The following is an 18,284-nucleotide window of genomic DNA, read 5'->3' as shown; positions in this document are numbered from 1 at the left end:
CGTGGACTAGGAGTGTTCGGGAGAACACTGATACCACGTATAAATCTCTTGTGTCAAGTTATTTATTTTTCTGCAAATATTTTATATTCTGCCTGTTCCGTTTTGTTGTAGCAGAATTACTTTCTGCTGCTGCAAACGCTTACAGTTTTTATATTTTCGTATATACAACTGACATTTGCAAAAACACGGTTTTTCAGTAATATTATAATTTAGAGAAAGAAAATAGAGAAGAGATGGAAATTTTTTTAGTGTTTTATTCTAATGGATGATCTCCTATTTATACACATACAAGAGTCAAATATTAAGAAACTAAAGAAAAATGAAAACTAAGAAAAAGGGAATATTGATTACAATTAATAGTAATAAAAGAAAGATTTGGACATCCACATAATTATTAATATTTATAACAATATTTGCTTATTTAGATTTTTTTAATTAATTAATCAATTGATATTTATATATTTAGTAAAAAATTAAAAAAAATAATAAGAGAATTAAGGAGATATAAATAGAGTAGAATAAAGCTAATTTAGAATAACATGTCACTGCCTTCTATTTCTGCATTCCAGTAAATTTTTGAAATCTTTTGAATAGTTTACAGTACCAAAAATAAGAATATCAGAAACTTTGTTTTAGGCATTGTAAATTATCCAGAATTTTTAAAAAATTTATAAGCATGATACTGTAACTAAAATAAATACTGCTATGAAAAAGATATTCTGGCATATGATTTCGGGTGTGGAGGTTGACTAAGAGATTGTTATAGGAGGTTGTAATTAGCACTCATTTTTAAATATTTCATTCAAAGAAAATTTAAAGATATAATCAGTTTGTTAGATAAAAGAAAAAAGTGACGAAAATTAAAAACCTCAAAGTTTTATGAAACCAAGATAAGTGTTACAATTCATTCAATTATTTGTCGAAGGCCTTTCATGCGATAAATTATGCTAGGACTCGGTAGGAGAGAGATCCATTACAGAGAGAGATTGCTATATAATATTTGATTGTGAAATTCAACATATACATGTAAATTATGTAATTATTTGTGAATAGAAAGAAAATATTATTTGATGCTATATAGAAAAAAGAAAATGAATGGTAGTAACAATTATGAAGAGAGAAAAAAATAATGAATAAGATGTAAGGCAGTTAGAAATTGAGAGAATACACATAATAACAAAAGATCAAACAATTAAAATTAAAAAATATACTTTAAAAAAAAAATCCAAATATATGGAAAGTACAATTGAGTTTTTTTGGTTAATAATATATATGTATAGATAAATTAGATAAATGTTACGTGACAAGTCACGTATGTTAGTGTTATTTTAGTTTTCAGTTATTTTTTAATAACATAATTTTAAAATTAATAATATTCAACACAGTGATAATTGTTGAAATTTTAAAGCATAATAGTGATTTGAATAAAAACAAAAATTACTATTATACTTTGTAATAGTAATTTGAAAAAAAAAAGTTACTATTCGTCCTAAATTTATTTTCAGCAATTAATGACAATGCCCATCAGGCTAAATTATAAAAAAATTTAAATTTAATTTAAAATAATATTTAAAATTTAACTAATGCCAAATATTAAAATTTGAAAATAATTTTTAATAAAAAAAATAAACAATATGAACAAATTTGTTATTAATTGTAACACTTTAGGTGGATTAATTATATTTAGATTTAACTATTATACTTTTTAATAGTAATTTAAAAAAAAAATTACTATTCGTCCTAAATTTATTTTCAACAATTAATGACAATGCCCATCAAGTTAAACTATCAAAAAATTTAAATTTAATTTAAAATTTAACTTACTCCAAATATCAAAATTTAAAAATAATTTTTAATAAAAAATAAACAATATGAACAAATTTGTTATTAATTGTAACACTTCAAGATTACTTAGTGAAAATTTCGCCCTTGCTTAGTGAAAATTCATAAAGTAGACATAGTCTAACTTTAGAATTATAATTGATTAATTAAAATCAATTAACTGAGTCTTACAAGCAGTATGGTCTCAACTAGTATGGGGACCATGGGCCTATATAACTTAGCTTCCAATAAGTTGAACCGAATTTACCAAGTAAATTCCCTAACTTATTAATTCCTTATTGAATCCACACTTAGAACTTGGAATCGCACTCTCAGTCATATCGAACGCTCTATATGTTCCACGATATAGATACGCTATTAGTTATCCATTGTTATAATCCTAATTTGATCAATGACCCTCTAATAGATGATCTACATTGAATAGGAACTAAATTACTGTTACACCTTCAATGTATTTTATCCTTAAAATACTTAGCTCCGTATAAATGATATTTAAGAAGTGAAAGGAGATCTCAACCATTTATCTCTGTTTAGCCAAGCTCGAAGGATATCATCGTTTCACTTCTAAATTCCTATAGAAGTTATAGACTCCATATTTATGTTAGCGCTCCCACTCAATTATACTATCATGTTCCCAAAATGTACGTATCACCCTAACTGTTCAAAAGTAGGCTTAAGTAACAAATCAAAGAACATGTATAATACTCTTGAGATCGAACCTAACCATATTAGGATTAAGATCATTTGATCTAGGATCAACAGGTGATATTGAATTGAATAGATATTACGGTAAATTTTAACAAATCTAATCAAAGTTCAATATTGGTCCCTTCCGATGTATACTCCATACATCCGATACTGGTAAACTTTGCCAATGCCCTGGAAAGGACATAACACTTATCCAAGGTGAAAGAATACCTATCGCTGATTTTCATGCCAGTCTAAATTCAGTGAACTGACAAATCAGGGAATAAACTTTCGAACATATAATTAAGATTATATTCCACTGTGCTAACAACACTATAATCATTAACAAATTCATATGTTCTGGACTTAAATAGAATTCATACATTATATATATAATCATGAAATAAATCATGTGAACCATGCAACATAAAATGTTATTTCTGATCTTTATTAATAAGTAAATCTGATTATATTGAAATGAGTTTTATTTAGGGCATAAAACCCAACATACCAAACATCACATAAACGATTTGAAGACAAGAAAATACTAAGAATTAAGTTAGCATCCCTTTTATTAAACATATCATGCACCAAGTCAACATCCTAAGCCAACATATCAATTTCCGTAAGTGCTTTAACATTTTGATCAATAATAGCAGGATTATTCGAAGTTACTCTTGGATTATCTTCATTCGGTAGCCACAGATCCAACACTATATTAATTCGAGAATCATCACCAACTTTGCATCTCGCCCCTTTTCGAACGATCTCTCGAGTTTCATAAATACTTCGCCACACGAAACTTAGATTGCTCCCCAACTCAACATTTAAGAAGGTACCATTATGGTAGTACATAGCTTTAAAAATCTTGTTGACAAGTGAGTCCGGACGACTAAACAATCTCCATCCTTGTTTACAAAGCAAACTCAAGTTGAAGTCATGCAAGTTGCAAAATCCCATACCACCTTTAGACTTATGTACCGTCAATCTATCCCACTTTTTTCAATGAATTCCTTTGTTGTTCTTCGATGATCGCCACCAAAACTTACACATCAATTGCTCCATCTCATTGCAAGTTTCCACAGGTAGCAAAAACACATTCATTGCATAACTAGGAAGAGATTGAGCCACAGTTTTTATTAGCAACTCCTTCCCTGCTCTAGAAAGCAATCTTCCTTCCCAATCTTGAATCCTCTTACGCATTTTATCCTTCAAGAACCCAAGTAAGGTCGTTTTATTACGACCCACAATATTTGGCAAACCCAAATATGTGCTATCATCACCTGCCTCATTCACTCCTAACATAGAACACAGATGTTGCCTCACCTCATTGACAATATTAGCGCTGAAAAATATAGAGGACTTCTGTAGATTGACTTGTTGTCATGAGGTCTTCTGAAAGATATTTAACATTTCTATCATGTTAATAGCACTATCCTCACAGGCTTTACAAAACACATACCAGTCATCAGCAAAGAACATGTGAGATAACATAGGTGCCCCTCGAGCAACCTTGCACCCCCGAATCTTCCCCAACCGTTCATAGTCTCTTATCAAAGCCGAGAATCCTTCTGCACACAGAATGAAAAGATAGGGTGAAAGGGGATCACCCTGTCAAAGACCTCTTGTAGGAATTATAGGCCCAATTTCATGACCCCCCGATGTGATTGTGTAGGAGACAGAACTAACACACTGCATTACCAACTTCACCACATGCTCATCAAATCCCAATCTCTTCAATATAGCCTGTAAAAAGCCCTCCACCCGATCATAAGCCTTGCTCATGTCCAACTTAAGTGCCATAAACCCCTCCTTCCACATTTGCTTCCTTTTCAAATAATGCATCACCTCGAAAGAAATTAAGATATTATCAGTTATCAGTCTTCCAGGTAAGAAGGCACTTTGAGTTTCAGAAATAACATTAGGAAGAACAATTTTCAACCGATTGGCCAGCACCTTAGAAACAATCTTATAAGCCACATTACACAAAGCAATTGGTCTTAGATCACTCATGCTTTCGGGTTTAGACTTCTTCGGGATAAGCACAATATTCGTTTCTTTCAAATGATTAGGAAATTCACCGAAAGTAAAGAAGTGTTGAACTAACCGAATGATATCCTTACTAACGATATCCCAGAACTTCTGATAAAACCCAGTACACGACTAGGAGATTTATCAGGATGCATTTGAAAGAGTGCTTTCCGAACCTTCTCAACGTCAACCGGAATAGTAAGAGACTCATTCATAGCAGTCGACACCCGATTATGCACACAAGTCGTGACCCTACCCCAATCAATCTCCGAAGTTGTGAACAACTCTCTAATCTTTAACGACACCCGGTAAGCCATTTTCCCAATCCACCCAAATCCCACTTCTATTTTTAAGAGACAAAATCTGATTGTTTTTTCGCCTAGTACTCGCACAAGCATGAAAGTATTTAGTGTTTTGGTCACCAGATTGCAATCACAATTGTTTGGATCTCTGCTTCCAGAAGACCTCCTTCTGGGCGAGGACTTCGAACAAACGATTTTGAGCCTCTTGTTAACCGAATCAACATCCCTTCTATTTTTCAAAAGCTTCAGGATTTTTTGACAACTATTTATTCGCTGCTTGAAATTACTAGTGATATCCTTCCCCCATTCGGCTAAAGCAGTACTACAACATTTGATTTTTGAGCTCTAAGAATTCGACTCATGAACATCCCAATTATCATGCACAATTTGGCGACACATAAGCTCACACACCCAAGCATTTTCAAACTGAAATTTCTTTAAACTAACCACTTTTCTAAATAAATTAAGATTCAACAAAATAGGACAATGATCAGAAGCAGAAATTTCTAAATTTTCTAACCTTGCATTCAGAAAAAGATTATTCCAACCATGCGTGACGAGAGCTCTATCCAAGCGGACTTCAATCCATGCCTCCGTACCCCTCCCTTTCTCCCAAGTGAAAGGATAGCCCACCAACTCCATATCAATAAGTGTAATGCCCTGACCCTTAGGGACGCCACGTGTGTGCTTAATCTATAAATTTTGGAAAAGTGTGGTTTAATTTAAATCTTTAATTAAATTCAAAATAAAGACTTTCATTTTAAATACTGTCGTAATATAGGGATCCCCTGTTTATAAAAAAAAAATCTTTTCCAGTAGGTTACATTTTCAAACATAGAAGGGAATTCGATCCTGCTTCTCAGAAGCCAAGACCCCACGGCTGATATGTACATTGTTGGGAGACCTCTGACTCATGGCCGAACAGAACTACTAATCTTCTTACCTGCACCATGAAGCACCCGTGAGTCACAGTGACTCAGCAAGAAAAGCTACTAAATAAAATCATAGAAAGTGCTAGAAAACTTCATTACAATGTAATATATACACCAATGGCTCATACACATTCAAGGTGCATAAATAACTTAACGTCTACGAGAGCACACTTATTACATAATCAAGTATATTTATAACTATTCATAATTCACAATCTCTGTGTTTCATACAACACCCTAAACATACATCATTATAAATACTCACCTTTAGTGCTTCATAAAACACTCTAGTTCACACATTACCATAACCCCATAATCTCAGTGCTTCATAAAACACTCCAATCTTACATCTCTATAAACACAAATTCTTACATTTCGTGAGTCACTAAGATTCAGCAAGAAAAGAAACTAATTTCTTAAGCAATATAAAATCAATTCATTCACATTATAACGCAGATATATCTAGTTACAACTAATCACATAATAACATGCTTAAGTCATTTCATAATTTCGTAATCACGCAATCCTAGTACTTTATAAAGTACCCTTACCACTCGTTAACCACGAGCTGCTTATGTCACTATCGTTGCCCGATACAGCAAACAATAAGTAAGAAACCTATCCGCGGTTTCAGGAGTAATTACTCATAACGGTAATGACCGTTTCTTTTACTCGATCATAATCGAGTCACAACGATAATAATCGTTTCATATCATTTTCCTCGATCATAATCGAGTCACAACGATAATAATCGTTTCCCATTATTTCCCTCTATCATAATCTAGTCACAACGATGATAATCGTTTCCTATTATTTCCCTCGATCATAATCGAGTCACAACAAATATATATCGGGATCTCGATCATAATCGAGACCATAATAATCATATCATTAACCATAAACAGTGCTTAGTACTTTTCTTACCTCATATCCAAAGTCAAGTATGTGGGCGGACCTGAGTGGAACGATACCCGACACTTTCGAGTCCTATGTCACGACAAAGGTAAATCAATAAGGGTCTATTCCAAAACACTGTCTAAAACCCGCATAAAATAACCTAGGATTTTCTACCAAATCTTATGGTAAAAACACCCTAAAATAAAATATATCTTTTGGCTCTAATCTATGTCTCATACTGTAGAGCTCGTCATAAGCTTCGAAACGGTATATAGAATGTCTAAAACGGACACCCGAGTGAAAAGTTATGGCTAAAATACAAAAATCGGCGATTCCTGAAAATTGACCATCCAGAATTCCGGTTGGTGAAGCCCTGTTCCATCCAGAATTCCTATTCACAACAGCAGAAACTCGAAAATTTCAGCTCTTCAAAGTCCCAAAACTTGCTCCAAACCTAATTAATTGTTCCCAAACTTTACAGAACAGTATAATAACAAAAATATAACATATCTCAAGCTTCAAAACACAAAAATTCAATCCCTAACTCAAAATCACATGTTCAAGTGAAGAAATTCAACTTTGGATTCATCAAAACAAACTCAATTCAAACAGCCATAAAGACCACTTAACACCACTCCCAACATACTCAAAAACCTACCCTAAACACACCCCAAACTCAGTTTGATTCCTACAACAATAGAAAAGCAAAACCCTACCTCAAAACCAACTCAAAAACTAGTGTTCTCAACCCAAAAAGTAGGAAACCTACCTCAAGTCACTTCTAGGCTGATTTGGAATTGAAATTCTGCTTGGAAAAAGAAAGCTTGTTGAAGAAAATCCCCTAGGGTTGGCTGGTTCAAGCTTGCACGAGAGAGAGAAGGAGAAGAGGTTGTGTTTTGATGGTTACTTGGTTTCTAAGTAATATATAGTAATGGTTTAAAAATATACAATCAGCCCATAAAATTAAAAGTCAAAATTCCCATTTAACAAAATGACTAATTTACCCTCCAAAGAAACTTAAATTCTAAAAAAATAACCTAGGGGTATTTTGGTAATTTTACTAATCCATTAAATCGACATTCTAAAAATTCTAACCTAGTCCGGAATACCCTCAAAATAATTCTTCCATTAATTTCGTGACATTTCTGACCATAATGCTAAATTTCCACCGTAGCCGGGCCCGATAAAATATTTTATTCGAATTATGGTATCTACGATACCCACATATTTCAATACAATCTCCGTAATTAATAAATTACGCTTTATTATTCATTTACTCATATTTTCCTAATCAACTTGTAATTAGTTTAAGTAGGATTATAAACCTACTCTAATACCCACTTAATCACATATTTAATAAAATATGTCTAATTAAAATATCAATATATTTTTCAGGATATTACAATAAGACTGCAATCTGAAACCACATCTTGAAATCCCTGAATTAAAGAGGTTGGATAAGGTCGACCGCCTCTCTTGTCACTATGATGAAGGACATTATTCAAATCTCCCATTAAACACCAAGGAAGAGTCGATTCCCCCCGCAAACTGCCGAATAAGTCTCCAAGAATTCCCACGCAAACTCCTCTGAGGTTCACCATAGAAGCCAGTCACACGAAACAAAGGGTATCCGTCAAGCTTCAACTCCAAATCAATGTGATTATTACTAAAGCTAAGAAGTTTGCCATCATCTTGATTTTTCCACAACATTGCAAGACCCCCACTATGTCCACGGGCCTCAACAACAAAACTTCCATCATAGCCCAATAAAGCTTTAACACAATCAACTTTGTTTTTTTTTGCAAATTGTCTCACACAAAAATATTAAATTGAGTGTCTTTTGAAAAACTATTTCTTTAAGGAATTGAACAACCCGGGGGTTTCCAAGCCCACAGCAATTCCAACTCAACAAACTCATAACTCGCAAAAAACACACACCACTCAATAGCAAAAATCAAATACCAGACATGTCAAAACGACAAGACAAATTTAAAAAAAGAAAAAAGAAAAAAGAAGAAGAAGGCAGAAAAATAACAGTAGTAACCCAAAGCTCGTTCTTCTCTATGATTCTCATGCAAGGAAATTCAAATCGTGTATGGCTTCTCGCAATCGTATCATTCTCAAGCAAGGAAACTGATCGCCCATGTTCTCATAAAAAATTTCATCTCCTCGCATGAAACTCTTCTCCGGGAATTAATTAGCCCTAAATCACAACGGTCGTACAGTCTTCATCGACGAGAATCGTTACTACGAACAATCTCCATCCAACGCTTACGATGTTCAATACACGACGAAAACGAGCGAGATCGGAGATCTGATCACCACGGCGAGGGAACAGATCAAGAACGAAAACTGTCCAGTTCAAAGTTTGCTCTTCTCCGATTGTAAATTAGGGTTCTAAAAAAACTAAACGTGAACGCAACAGTATATAATATATGTATGTATATATGTATATACTTTTCTATAAAAAAACGTGATAGTCACTGCCTTAATTGCTTAGTGAACAACCGTCTAGCGCCGCTTTTCCTCGGAATCTGACTGGACTAACACCCATGGTGGAACATGCTATCTTTAAAGAAGATTAATAAGCGTGATTCAAATCGGGTTGGTTCTTGAATCAAAGAAATCCCATGACACTCGGTAATATTTTCAATATTTGTGAACAAGAAGACAAATTTTAGAGACTAATTCAGAATTCTTATTAAGTTTTTTAATGAGAAATGATAGTAAATGGCCCCAAATCATAGGACTATGTTAGTTTATGTCCTCATTTCAAAAAAATATAGCAAATGACCCTAAATCATAAGATTATGTTAGTAAATGTCCTTATTTCAAAATCATTAATTTTTTTTTTTTAGAATTAGAAGCAAATTATTTAAATATTATGGTATATCTATATTAGTTTTGTTAAAATCTTTTTTATTTTAAAGTTATGTCAATTTTTTTAATTTTTTATGAGTTGTTTTGGGTTGTTGGTATATAGATTTTGTTGTACGGTATATTTCTATTTTGTTGTATGGTATATTATTATTCTTAGATGATATTTATTTTTTGTTATGATATGTATAATAGTGGTATATAATTTTATTAGCATAATAAAAATATTTTAATGTATGTATATAATTTTATTGCCATGCTACATATATTTAATTATTATTTTTATATTTTTTGATTGTATGATTATTTATTTTAAATAATATTTAATTAGTTTTTATTTTATTATGTACAATGGTCATGGTATATATATTTTAATTGTGGTATATAATTTGATTAGTATAGTATACATACATATATATATATACTAGTAAAAAATTACGTGCGAGGCACGTATATTAAATTTTATGCTAGTTTTTTTCTATGTTATTTTAAAGTGATTCAATTAAAAATTAAAGAAAAAATATTATTAGTTATTAGATGAGATTATTATTATGTGTATAGGAAGAAATCACAAATTAATTAATCTTATAATCTTAACTTTAATTAAATAGGGTTCTAGATATATGAATAATAAATAATCACGTAAAAATAAAAAATAATTATTTGAATAAAGAATTCAATATACACAGTTATATATATGAACCCCATTAATCAAAAATAATTATTTAATATATGAACAATAATTTGTCACGTTATATGTTTCCCAATAAAGAAATCCACCTCATCATAGTCAAAAATAAATAATACATGTAATACAGATCTTTGTAATAGAGTACCTAAAAAAAACAAAATTTCAGTTACCATAATCGGAAAAGGTTTAAGTGAACTAAATAATTGACTAAGAAAATCTAAATTACAAAATAAAAATAACATGTCTATATGAGTATGATTTTTTTGCTATAAATAAATTAGCATCATCAACAAAAGGAAAATTAAAGGGAAAATACTTAATAATTACGTGACAAATAATTATTAATTGAATTAAAAAGTTAAGATTATAAGATTAATTCAAATTATTGTTGATATATTGATTAATCCCATTAATAAAAAATAAGTCAAACCCTATTTAATTAAATTTAATCAAATAGGGTTCATATATTGAATTATTTTTTATTAATGGATTAATTAATATATCAACAATAATTTGAATTAATCTTATAATCTTAACTTTAATTAAATAGGGTTTATAAAGAGGGTATAAATAATTAAATAGAGTTAGAAATACGGTAATTAAAGAAAATCTAGAACCCTATTTTTTTTTGGATTTAATGAGATTTATTTTATTATATATAAATAAAAAGTGACCCGTGAAAACTATTTTTTTTTAATATAAATAAAAAGTCACCCATAAATCTCTCATAAACCAAGAATTCTGTCATATAGGCACACTTTATATAGAATAGATATTAGTAATCTATATTTTTTATTATTATTATTTTTTGTATATATATTTTGGTGTATGGTATATGTATTTTTTGTTATACGGTATATAATTTTTTTAAATAATATTTAAGTTTAATTTTCTATTGTACTTTTGTTGACATGATATATAATTTTATTAGCATCCTATATATTTTTATTTTTATTTGTTGTTATTATTATATATATTTCTATTGTAAGGTATATATTTTATGTTATATGGTATATAAGTTTTATTGTATAGTATATTATTTTATTTTAGATAATTCATGTTTAGTTTTTATTTTAGTATACATAAATGTGATATATAATTTTGTTAATATGATATATATATAATTTTTTTAATAATATTATATTATTTTTTTTTTATTGTAGGTATATACGTTTTATTGTATGGTATGTGATTTTTGTTATCTATAATATATTATTTATTTAAGATGATATTTAGTTTCTATTTTATTATATATAAATTAATTTTTTGGTATGTATTCATATTTTAATGGTGGTATATATAATTTTGTTAGCATGATATATATATTTTTTAAGTATTAATTTAGCATTGTTATAATTTTTTTGTGGTATATAATTTTATTACTACAGTATATTAATTTTCTGTACTACGATATATCTAATACTGTTGTATATATTTAAATGATCTAATATATTTATTTATTTTTGTTACAATATAATAATATGCAATACTAAAAAAAATTATGTAACTTAATTTTATTATTATATATATATTTTTAAAAAAATATGTGATAAATGTATTTTTATAATTTTTATTAGTTAATTTATTACATTTGACTATTTTCTTAACTTTTTTAAAAAGTAGAGATTTACTAACTTAATTATCAAATTTAGGCCATTTTGATTCTCCACCCTTTTTTTTAATATACCCATACCACAATATAAGATTTCCGGATCTGAAATTTGACAAAATGGGACTATAGTTAAACACAAAGACAAGCCTTTTAGTGAGCCCGTCAGCGAGCCTCGTGGCCACCTTCTCTATAATATAATTTTTAGTATTAGGATTGTAATAGAAAAAAATTAACCAACACAAATATAGATTTTGCCTTTAAGCAAAATAAAAAAAAAAGAAAACGTACTATGCATGTGACGTGTCTTCCTAAAAAAAAAAGGAAAAAGGTATGGTAATTTCACAATGTCAGTCAAAAGTACACTCATTCATCAAACACTTTACTTTACTACCGTAAAAATAAAATAAAAACTTCTTGTACTTTTATTTTTTGATAAATAGATAATTTTGTACTTTTTTTTCTTCTGAAAGAGATAATTTTGTACTTGATTTCCCAACATATGGGCTGGGCTTGAATCGGGCTAGCCAGTCAAAGCAGCGGCCCAAACTCATATCGAATCATTCAAATATAATGGTGAGTAAACCCTAACGATTTTCCCTTTTCCGCTTCTTCTATCTATTTTCGTTACAGTACTATCCCACTCCTTTAGCTTCAGCCATGGCGCCCTACGACTACGAGGACGCTTCCGCCGACTACGAAGACTCAACTGGTTCTCACCGCCACTCCGCTGCAGCTGGGCAGGACCTTGGTTATGACCCTAATTTCGTACCTGACTCTGTAAAGTCCTTCGTGGTCCACCTTTATCGCCACATCCGCGAGAAAAATGTATACGAGATTCACCAGATGTACGAGACTTCATTCCAAACCTTGTCAGAGAGGCTCTTTAAGGACACTCCATGGCCTTCGGTGGACGCCGTATCCACTTACGTCGACAACGACCACGTCTTCTGCCTCCTCTACCGCGAGATGTGGTTCCGTCATTTGTACGCGAGGCTTACCCCGACGCTAAAGCAGCGGATCGACTCTTGGGACAATTATATTAGCTTGTTTCAAGTGGTGTTACATGGCGTCGTTAATATGCAGCTTCCCAATCAGTGGCTGTGGGATATGGTGGATGAGTTCGTGTACCAGTTTCAGAGCTTCTGCCAGTACAGGGCCAAGATGAAGAACAAGACAGAACAGGAGATTGAGCTTCTGAGACAGTTCGATCAGGTACTAATTTTTTCTTAATCGAGAGGCAAGTATAGAACTGTTTTGTAAAAATAGTCATTAGGAAAATTTTTATTAGCAAAATAACCATGCTTGGTCTCAGAGTTACACTATGCTACCATAAAACGATCATTTTGCAACTTTATTTACTTAACATTTTCATGTTATTTTATTAAATTTTCCCAATAATAGAGTTTTGAGCACTTTTAGAAAAAAAATTTGGGCTTGTGATTGACGACTTTAGAGAACTGGAGGAGAATTCGTTACTGGGTTTAGTTCTTAGGAAAGACAGAACCATGATTTTGGGGAAAATTGCAACTGAACCACGCTAGAAATTCTTGATGCTAGTAAATTTTATCGTTTTGCTATGCTATGATGGGGGGCAAGCTAATAATATGTTGATTATGGTATTGTGTAGGCATGGAATGTGTATGGTGTGCTCAACTTCTTGCAAGCACTAGTGGAGAAATCTAATATTACTCAGATTCTCGAGCGAGAGAAAGAAGGACTTGAACAATTTACTTCTACTGATGGATACGATTACAATGGTGGGAGTAATGTATTGAAGGTGTTGGGATATTTTAGCATGGTCGGACTACTTCGAGTTCACTGTTTACTCGGTGATTATCATACTGGTCTGAAACGCTTACTTCCTATTGACATAACTCAGCATGGGATTTACACCGTTGTAATTGGAAGCCACATAACCACCATTTATCATTATGGTTTTGCCAATCTTATGTTGAGGAGGTATGTCAGTCCAATATTTTTTTCTTCTTTTAGGGTGCGTTTAGTACGAGGAGTTCAAAATAATATGATTAATTTTAATATTAAAGCAGAAGATATGATTGTCTGCAAACTTATAATTGCATTTAGTTATGCATGAGAATATTTTGTTTTGATTACAGTTAATTGAATTACCTTGTTTGGTTGAACACAAGAATTCTTGATAAATTATTGTGAAAAGTTATTAAGATTGAAGAGAATGTTCGGAATCCACTTTTTTGAACGAATTTAAGATTACCCATACGGAAACTTATTTTCACAGTAATAATTTTTCCAGACTTAAATAGAAAACCACATAACCAAACATGAGAATGCGGAAGATTATCATTCTCATAAAAATATTACATCATACCAAACAGCCCTTTACGGGTATGTATTTTGGATTTGGTGGAAGTGATTTTTTTCTTTTCAAATCTTGTCCTTATGTTTTTATGTGTGAATAATTGTTCTTTAGGTACACAGATGCAATTCGTGAATTCAACAAAATTCTTTTGTACATTTACAAAACCAAGCAGTTCCATCAGAAATCTCCACAGTATGAGCAGATACTGAAAAAGAACGAACAGATGTATGCCTTGTTGGCAATTGCTCTCTCACTTTGTCCCCAGGTAAAGCTTGTTGAGGAAACCGTTAACGCTCAGTTAAGGGAGAAGTATGGTGAAAAGATGATTAGAATGCAAAGATACGATGATGAGGCTTTTGCTATCTATGATGAGCTTTTTTCGTATGCATGCCCAAAGTTTATTACTCCATCAGCCCCAAGTTTTGAGGAGCCGCTTGTAAATTACAACCAGGTACCTAATTGCCTAGGGAATTTACTATTCATCTGTAGTCAATCTTCTTCTGCCTATCATTGATAACTTGAGCTTCAAAGTTGATTTGTTCATGAATTATCACTACTTGAACTTGTATAACCAACAGGGCTTGATATTTTCTGTAGTTGATTCAGTCTTATCTTTTTGAGAAAAGACCAATTCTCATTGATAAAAATCTTTAAATACCTCTCGTGTTAGCTCTCATTAATAAAAGTCGTTAATTACATTAGTCAGCGATTGATTTAGATTATGGCTTGTTCTTACTTTTGTAGTTTTTTTATCATTTAGGATTTTATGTGGTATAACACATTTAATCTGTTTGTGCAGGATGCCTATAGACTTCAGTTAAAATTGTTTCTATATGAGGTGAAGCAACAACAGTTGTTATCAGGTGTCCGTACATTCCTAAATGTTTATTCAACCATCTCTCTAGGAAAACTTGCGAACTACATGGAAGTGGATGAACCCACTTTGAGGTAATTCATGTCATTATCATTATCACATAGTTTTTTTTATTATTATTATCTTATATATATGGGTGCATAGGTATCTTGTATTTTCAATAATGCTTACTAATACCTTATATTTTGAAATCATACATTTTTTTGTACCTTGTATTAAAATTTGATCGATAATTTCTTTTTTCAATATGATCAAAATGTTTTGACTTAATGAGTGATAAATTCAAATTTATTTATTTAATTATATATCAATGAAAACATACTGGTCAAACTAATAAAATTTTATTGATCAAGTAGAGTTTATGGTACCAAATACCATATGAGTTTTTTTTTTTTTTTTTGATAAAATCACCAAATTTTATATTTATCCAATGGCTAAATTTTATCATGGGGTTAAGCTTAGTAGGCTATATGAGTATTATTAAAAACACAGGTACCAACTCTACATTTTGATAAAAACACAAGATACTTTTTTATATTGATATATCAAAAATATGCTGATACCTTTTTGCCACTCTTGGCAGGACTATCTTGATGACATACAAGCACAAGACACATGCCGTTGACAGTGATGGAAGAGTCATCTCTAATGCTGATGTAGATTTCTACATTGATGATGTATGTTCTCCATTTTCTTTAGCTAACCTCTATCCCTCTGTGTTGAGAATTCAATCTTAAAGCCCTGGTTGCTGTCAGTCATCGTCATTTCTAATTTTTAGTAAAACACTTTTAAAGCCAGCATTAGTATACACATTCAAATTCAAGTAAAAAGCATTTACAAATTCCTAAAGATGTTAATGGCTAACAATTAAAAATAATAAAACATAACATAAAATTAAAATGTTAGAAATTAAGAATAAAATCTCAAAGCCTGAGTGTTGAGTCCCTATTGGTACCTACATAGTTTCTTGGGTTTGGTAGGATTAGGAAACCTTGTTTCTAAATAGCTAAAACTAGTATCCTAAGTTTCCGTACAAAGAGCTCTGTTATGCAGTGTCGATCAAAGTGTTGCTATCATTATTGGTAGTGTGTTGAAAAAAAAAGGTTCTATATGTTCTGGCTCGAAGCGATCAGACCTCGCTAAGATTTACACTGGTAATTTGGTAGATTGATATATCTATGAATGTTTTGTAAAAATAGCCTTTATGAAATATTTTATTAGTAAAATAACTTTATAAAAAAATTTATTAGCAAAATAACTTTGTATGGTTGCAGAAACGACTATTAATTACATCGTGCGACTATAAACGACTATTATAGTCGTAAAACAACCATAAATTTATTCTGTGCGACTATTATGATCGCATAGAATAAATTAAGTGAGGTTATTTTACAAATTTTAATATTTCACATTGTTAGTTTGACAAATTTCACTATATCTATGGCTTCCATTAATTGGCATAGAAAATCATAAGAAGGCAGTAGTTACTAATGTTTGGTTTCTCTTTTTTCTACAGGACATAGTATGTGTGGTAGAATCAAAGCCAGCAAAGAGATACGGGGATTACTTCTTGCGTCAGATTGTCAAGGTATCCATCCACAACTTCTTGTTCATACTTCGATCATACGACTGTGCTGTGTACTTTCAGTGCAAAAAGGACTATTTCTTTCTTTGCTTATTTATTTTAACTTTGTGTTTACAGCTTGAAGGGGTGATCAATGATATGGACAGGGTAAAGCTGGAATGAGACAATTGAAAGGTTCCATTTTGTCGGGTTTTGATTTTGATGATGATGATGGTGTTGTGTTGTTGGTTTATTAGTTTTTCTTTTTATTGTTAGTTGGGCCTTTAGTTAAAGGCAAACCTTACCAGAGAGTAATTTGTGCTATTATTTATGTGCTCAACCTATAATTTTGCTAATTAAGTTGATAATATTTGGGAACACTATCTTTTTCATTTGTAAAATTGAATTTCTAGCAGAGATTGTTTTTCATGCTCATGTTGTGCCTGCTTTTTGACAAGGAAATTTGATAAATTATGCTTACATCAAGCAAAAAATAACAATGTAGATTTATTTTTCATCTCCTCAAATTACCCTTTAAATCAAAAATCTTACCCTTTTTCTTCTATGGCATAAATTTGAAGTATTTATCAAATTATTATCGGATTATATTATGTCTTTATCAACTATTGTACCACTATTGAATCATTATTGGACCTTTATCATTAACTTTTAGATTCCACTACTATTGTATCTCATTGTACTATATACAAAAAAAAATTACAAAAAATGCAAATTTTACTAAAAAAAAATAAACAAAAAATACAAAAAAAAACTATAAATCCTTAAGGGCCCGTTTGGTACGCAGGACTGGATTGGATTAGACAGGCTAATTTGTCCAATCCAGTGTTTGGACATGTTAGAAGTCTGGATAACTAATCCAGTTGACCTCATCAGTAATTATCCCATCCAGCAGGGTGGGATAAATAATCCCATGCAGGTGATATTTTTTTTTATCGTTTTTTTAATTTTAATTTTTATTAATATATTTTAAATTTAATAAGAATTTAAAGGAAATAATTATCACACATTTATTTATACATTTTTTTTATCAAAAACTTATTTATTAAAATTAATGAAAATGTATAATTTTGAATTATTATACATAAGTTTTTAAAATTTAGAATATTATTAATTAAATAATAGTTACTTAAATAAATTCTAAGAAAAAAAAATATGACAATAAAATTATATATTATTTTTAAATTACTAAAAAATTTATATAAATATTTTAAAAAATTAATATTTATATTAAATTAGTGATTAAATTAGTGTTTAAGATAAACAATTTTATATTATTCAAGTATTTTTATTTTACTATTTTAATTATTTATTAAATAAAAAATATGACAAAATATTTTATTATATATTTATGTATATTCTTAATTATATATGATATATTTTTTTTTTTGCTACGAATTATTTATTATTATATATTTTAATTTTAATCTATTATTATATATTTTTATTTAATTTAAGTTTTTTTTTTTCTAAAAGGAAATAAATAAAATAGTCCAGTCCATTCTTAAACTAAACACAGGATTACTTTCAGCATAATCCAATCTTGTCCAGTCCAGTCCAATCCTTTTTAGTCCAATCCAGTGCGTACCAAACGGGCCCTAATCTTTTTGTTTGACGGT

The 18,284-nt window shown here is 30.5% G+C and overlaps 1 protein-coding gene across 1 annotated transcript; it reads left to right on the top strand.

Annotated features, from left to right (window-relative positions):
• The first annotated feature begins 12,393 nt into the window (after positions 1 to 12,393).
• Positions 12,394 to 17,080, top strand: LOC115697809 (uncharacterized). The gene is made up of 7 exons (XM_030624945.2): positions 12,394 to 13,083; positions 13,499 to 13,830; positions 14,321 to 14,660; positions 15,009 to 15,157; positions 15,667 to 15,760; positions 16,600 to 16,671; positions 16,786 to 17,080. Exons 1-7 carry the CDS (start codon positions 12,529 to 12,531, stop codon positions 16,828 to 16,830), a joined length of 1,587 nt encoding a protein of 528 aa, XP_030480805.1. The 5' UTR covers positions 12,394 to 12,528; the 3' UTR covers positions 16,831 to 17,080.
• Positions 17,081 to 18,284: the final 1,204 nt, after the last annotated feature.

Source organism: Cannabis sativa, chromosome X (genome assembly GCF_029168945.1).
Source record: "Cannabis sativa cultivar Pink pepper isolate KNU-18-1 chromosome X, ASM2916894v1, whole genome shotgun sequence".
Lineage (NCBI taxonomy): Eukaryota > Viridiplantae > Streptophyta > Magnoliopsida > Rosales > Cannabaceae > Cannabis > Cannabis sativa.
The sequence above is the reverse complement of the archived record's forward strand: the minus strand, read 5'-3'. Positions and strand labels throughout refer to the sequence as shown.

Bases quoted from the DNA above. Each gene is read 5' to 3' on its own strand.
- LOC115697809 (XM_030624945.2), top strand. From the start codon at position 12,529: ATGGCGCCCTACGACTACGAGGACGCTTCCGCCGACTACGAAGACTCA. The intron at 13,831-14,320 runs GTATGTCAGTCC...ATTGTTCTTTAG, and splicing joins GCCAATCTTATGTTGAGGAG to GTACACAGATGCAATTCGTG. The intron at 15,761-16,599 runs GTATGTTCTCCA...TTTTTTCTACAG, and splicing joins TAGATTTCTACATTGATGAT to GACATAGTATGTGTGGTAGA.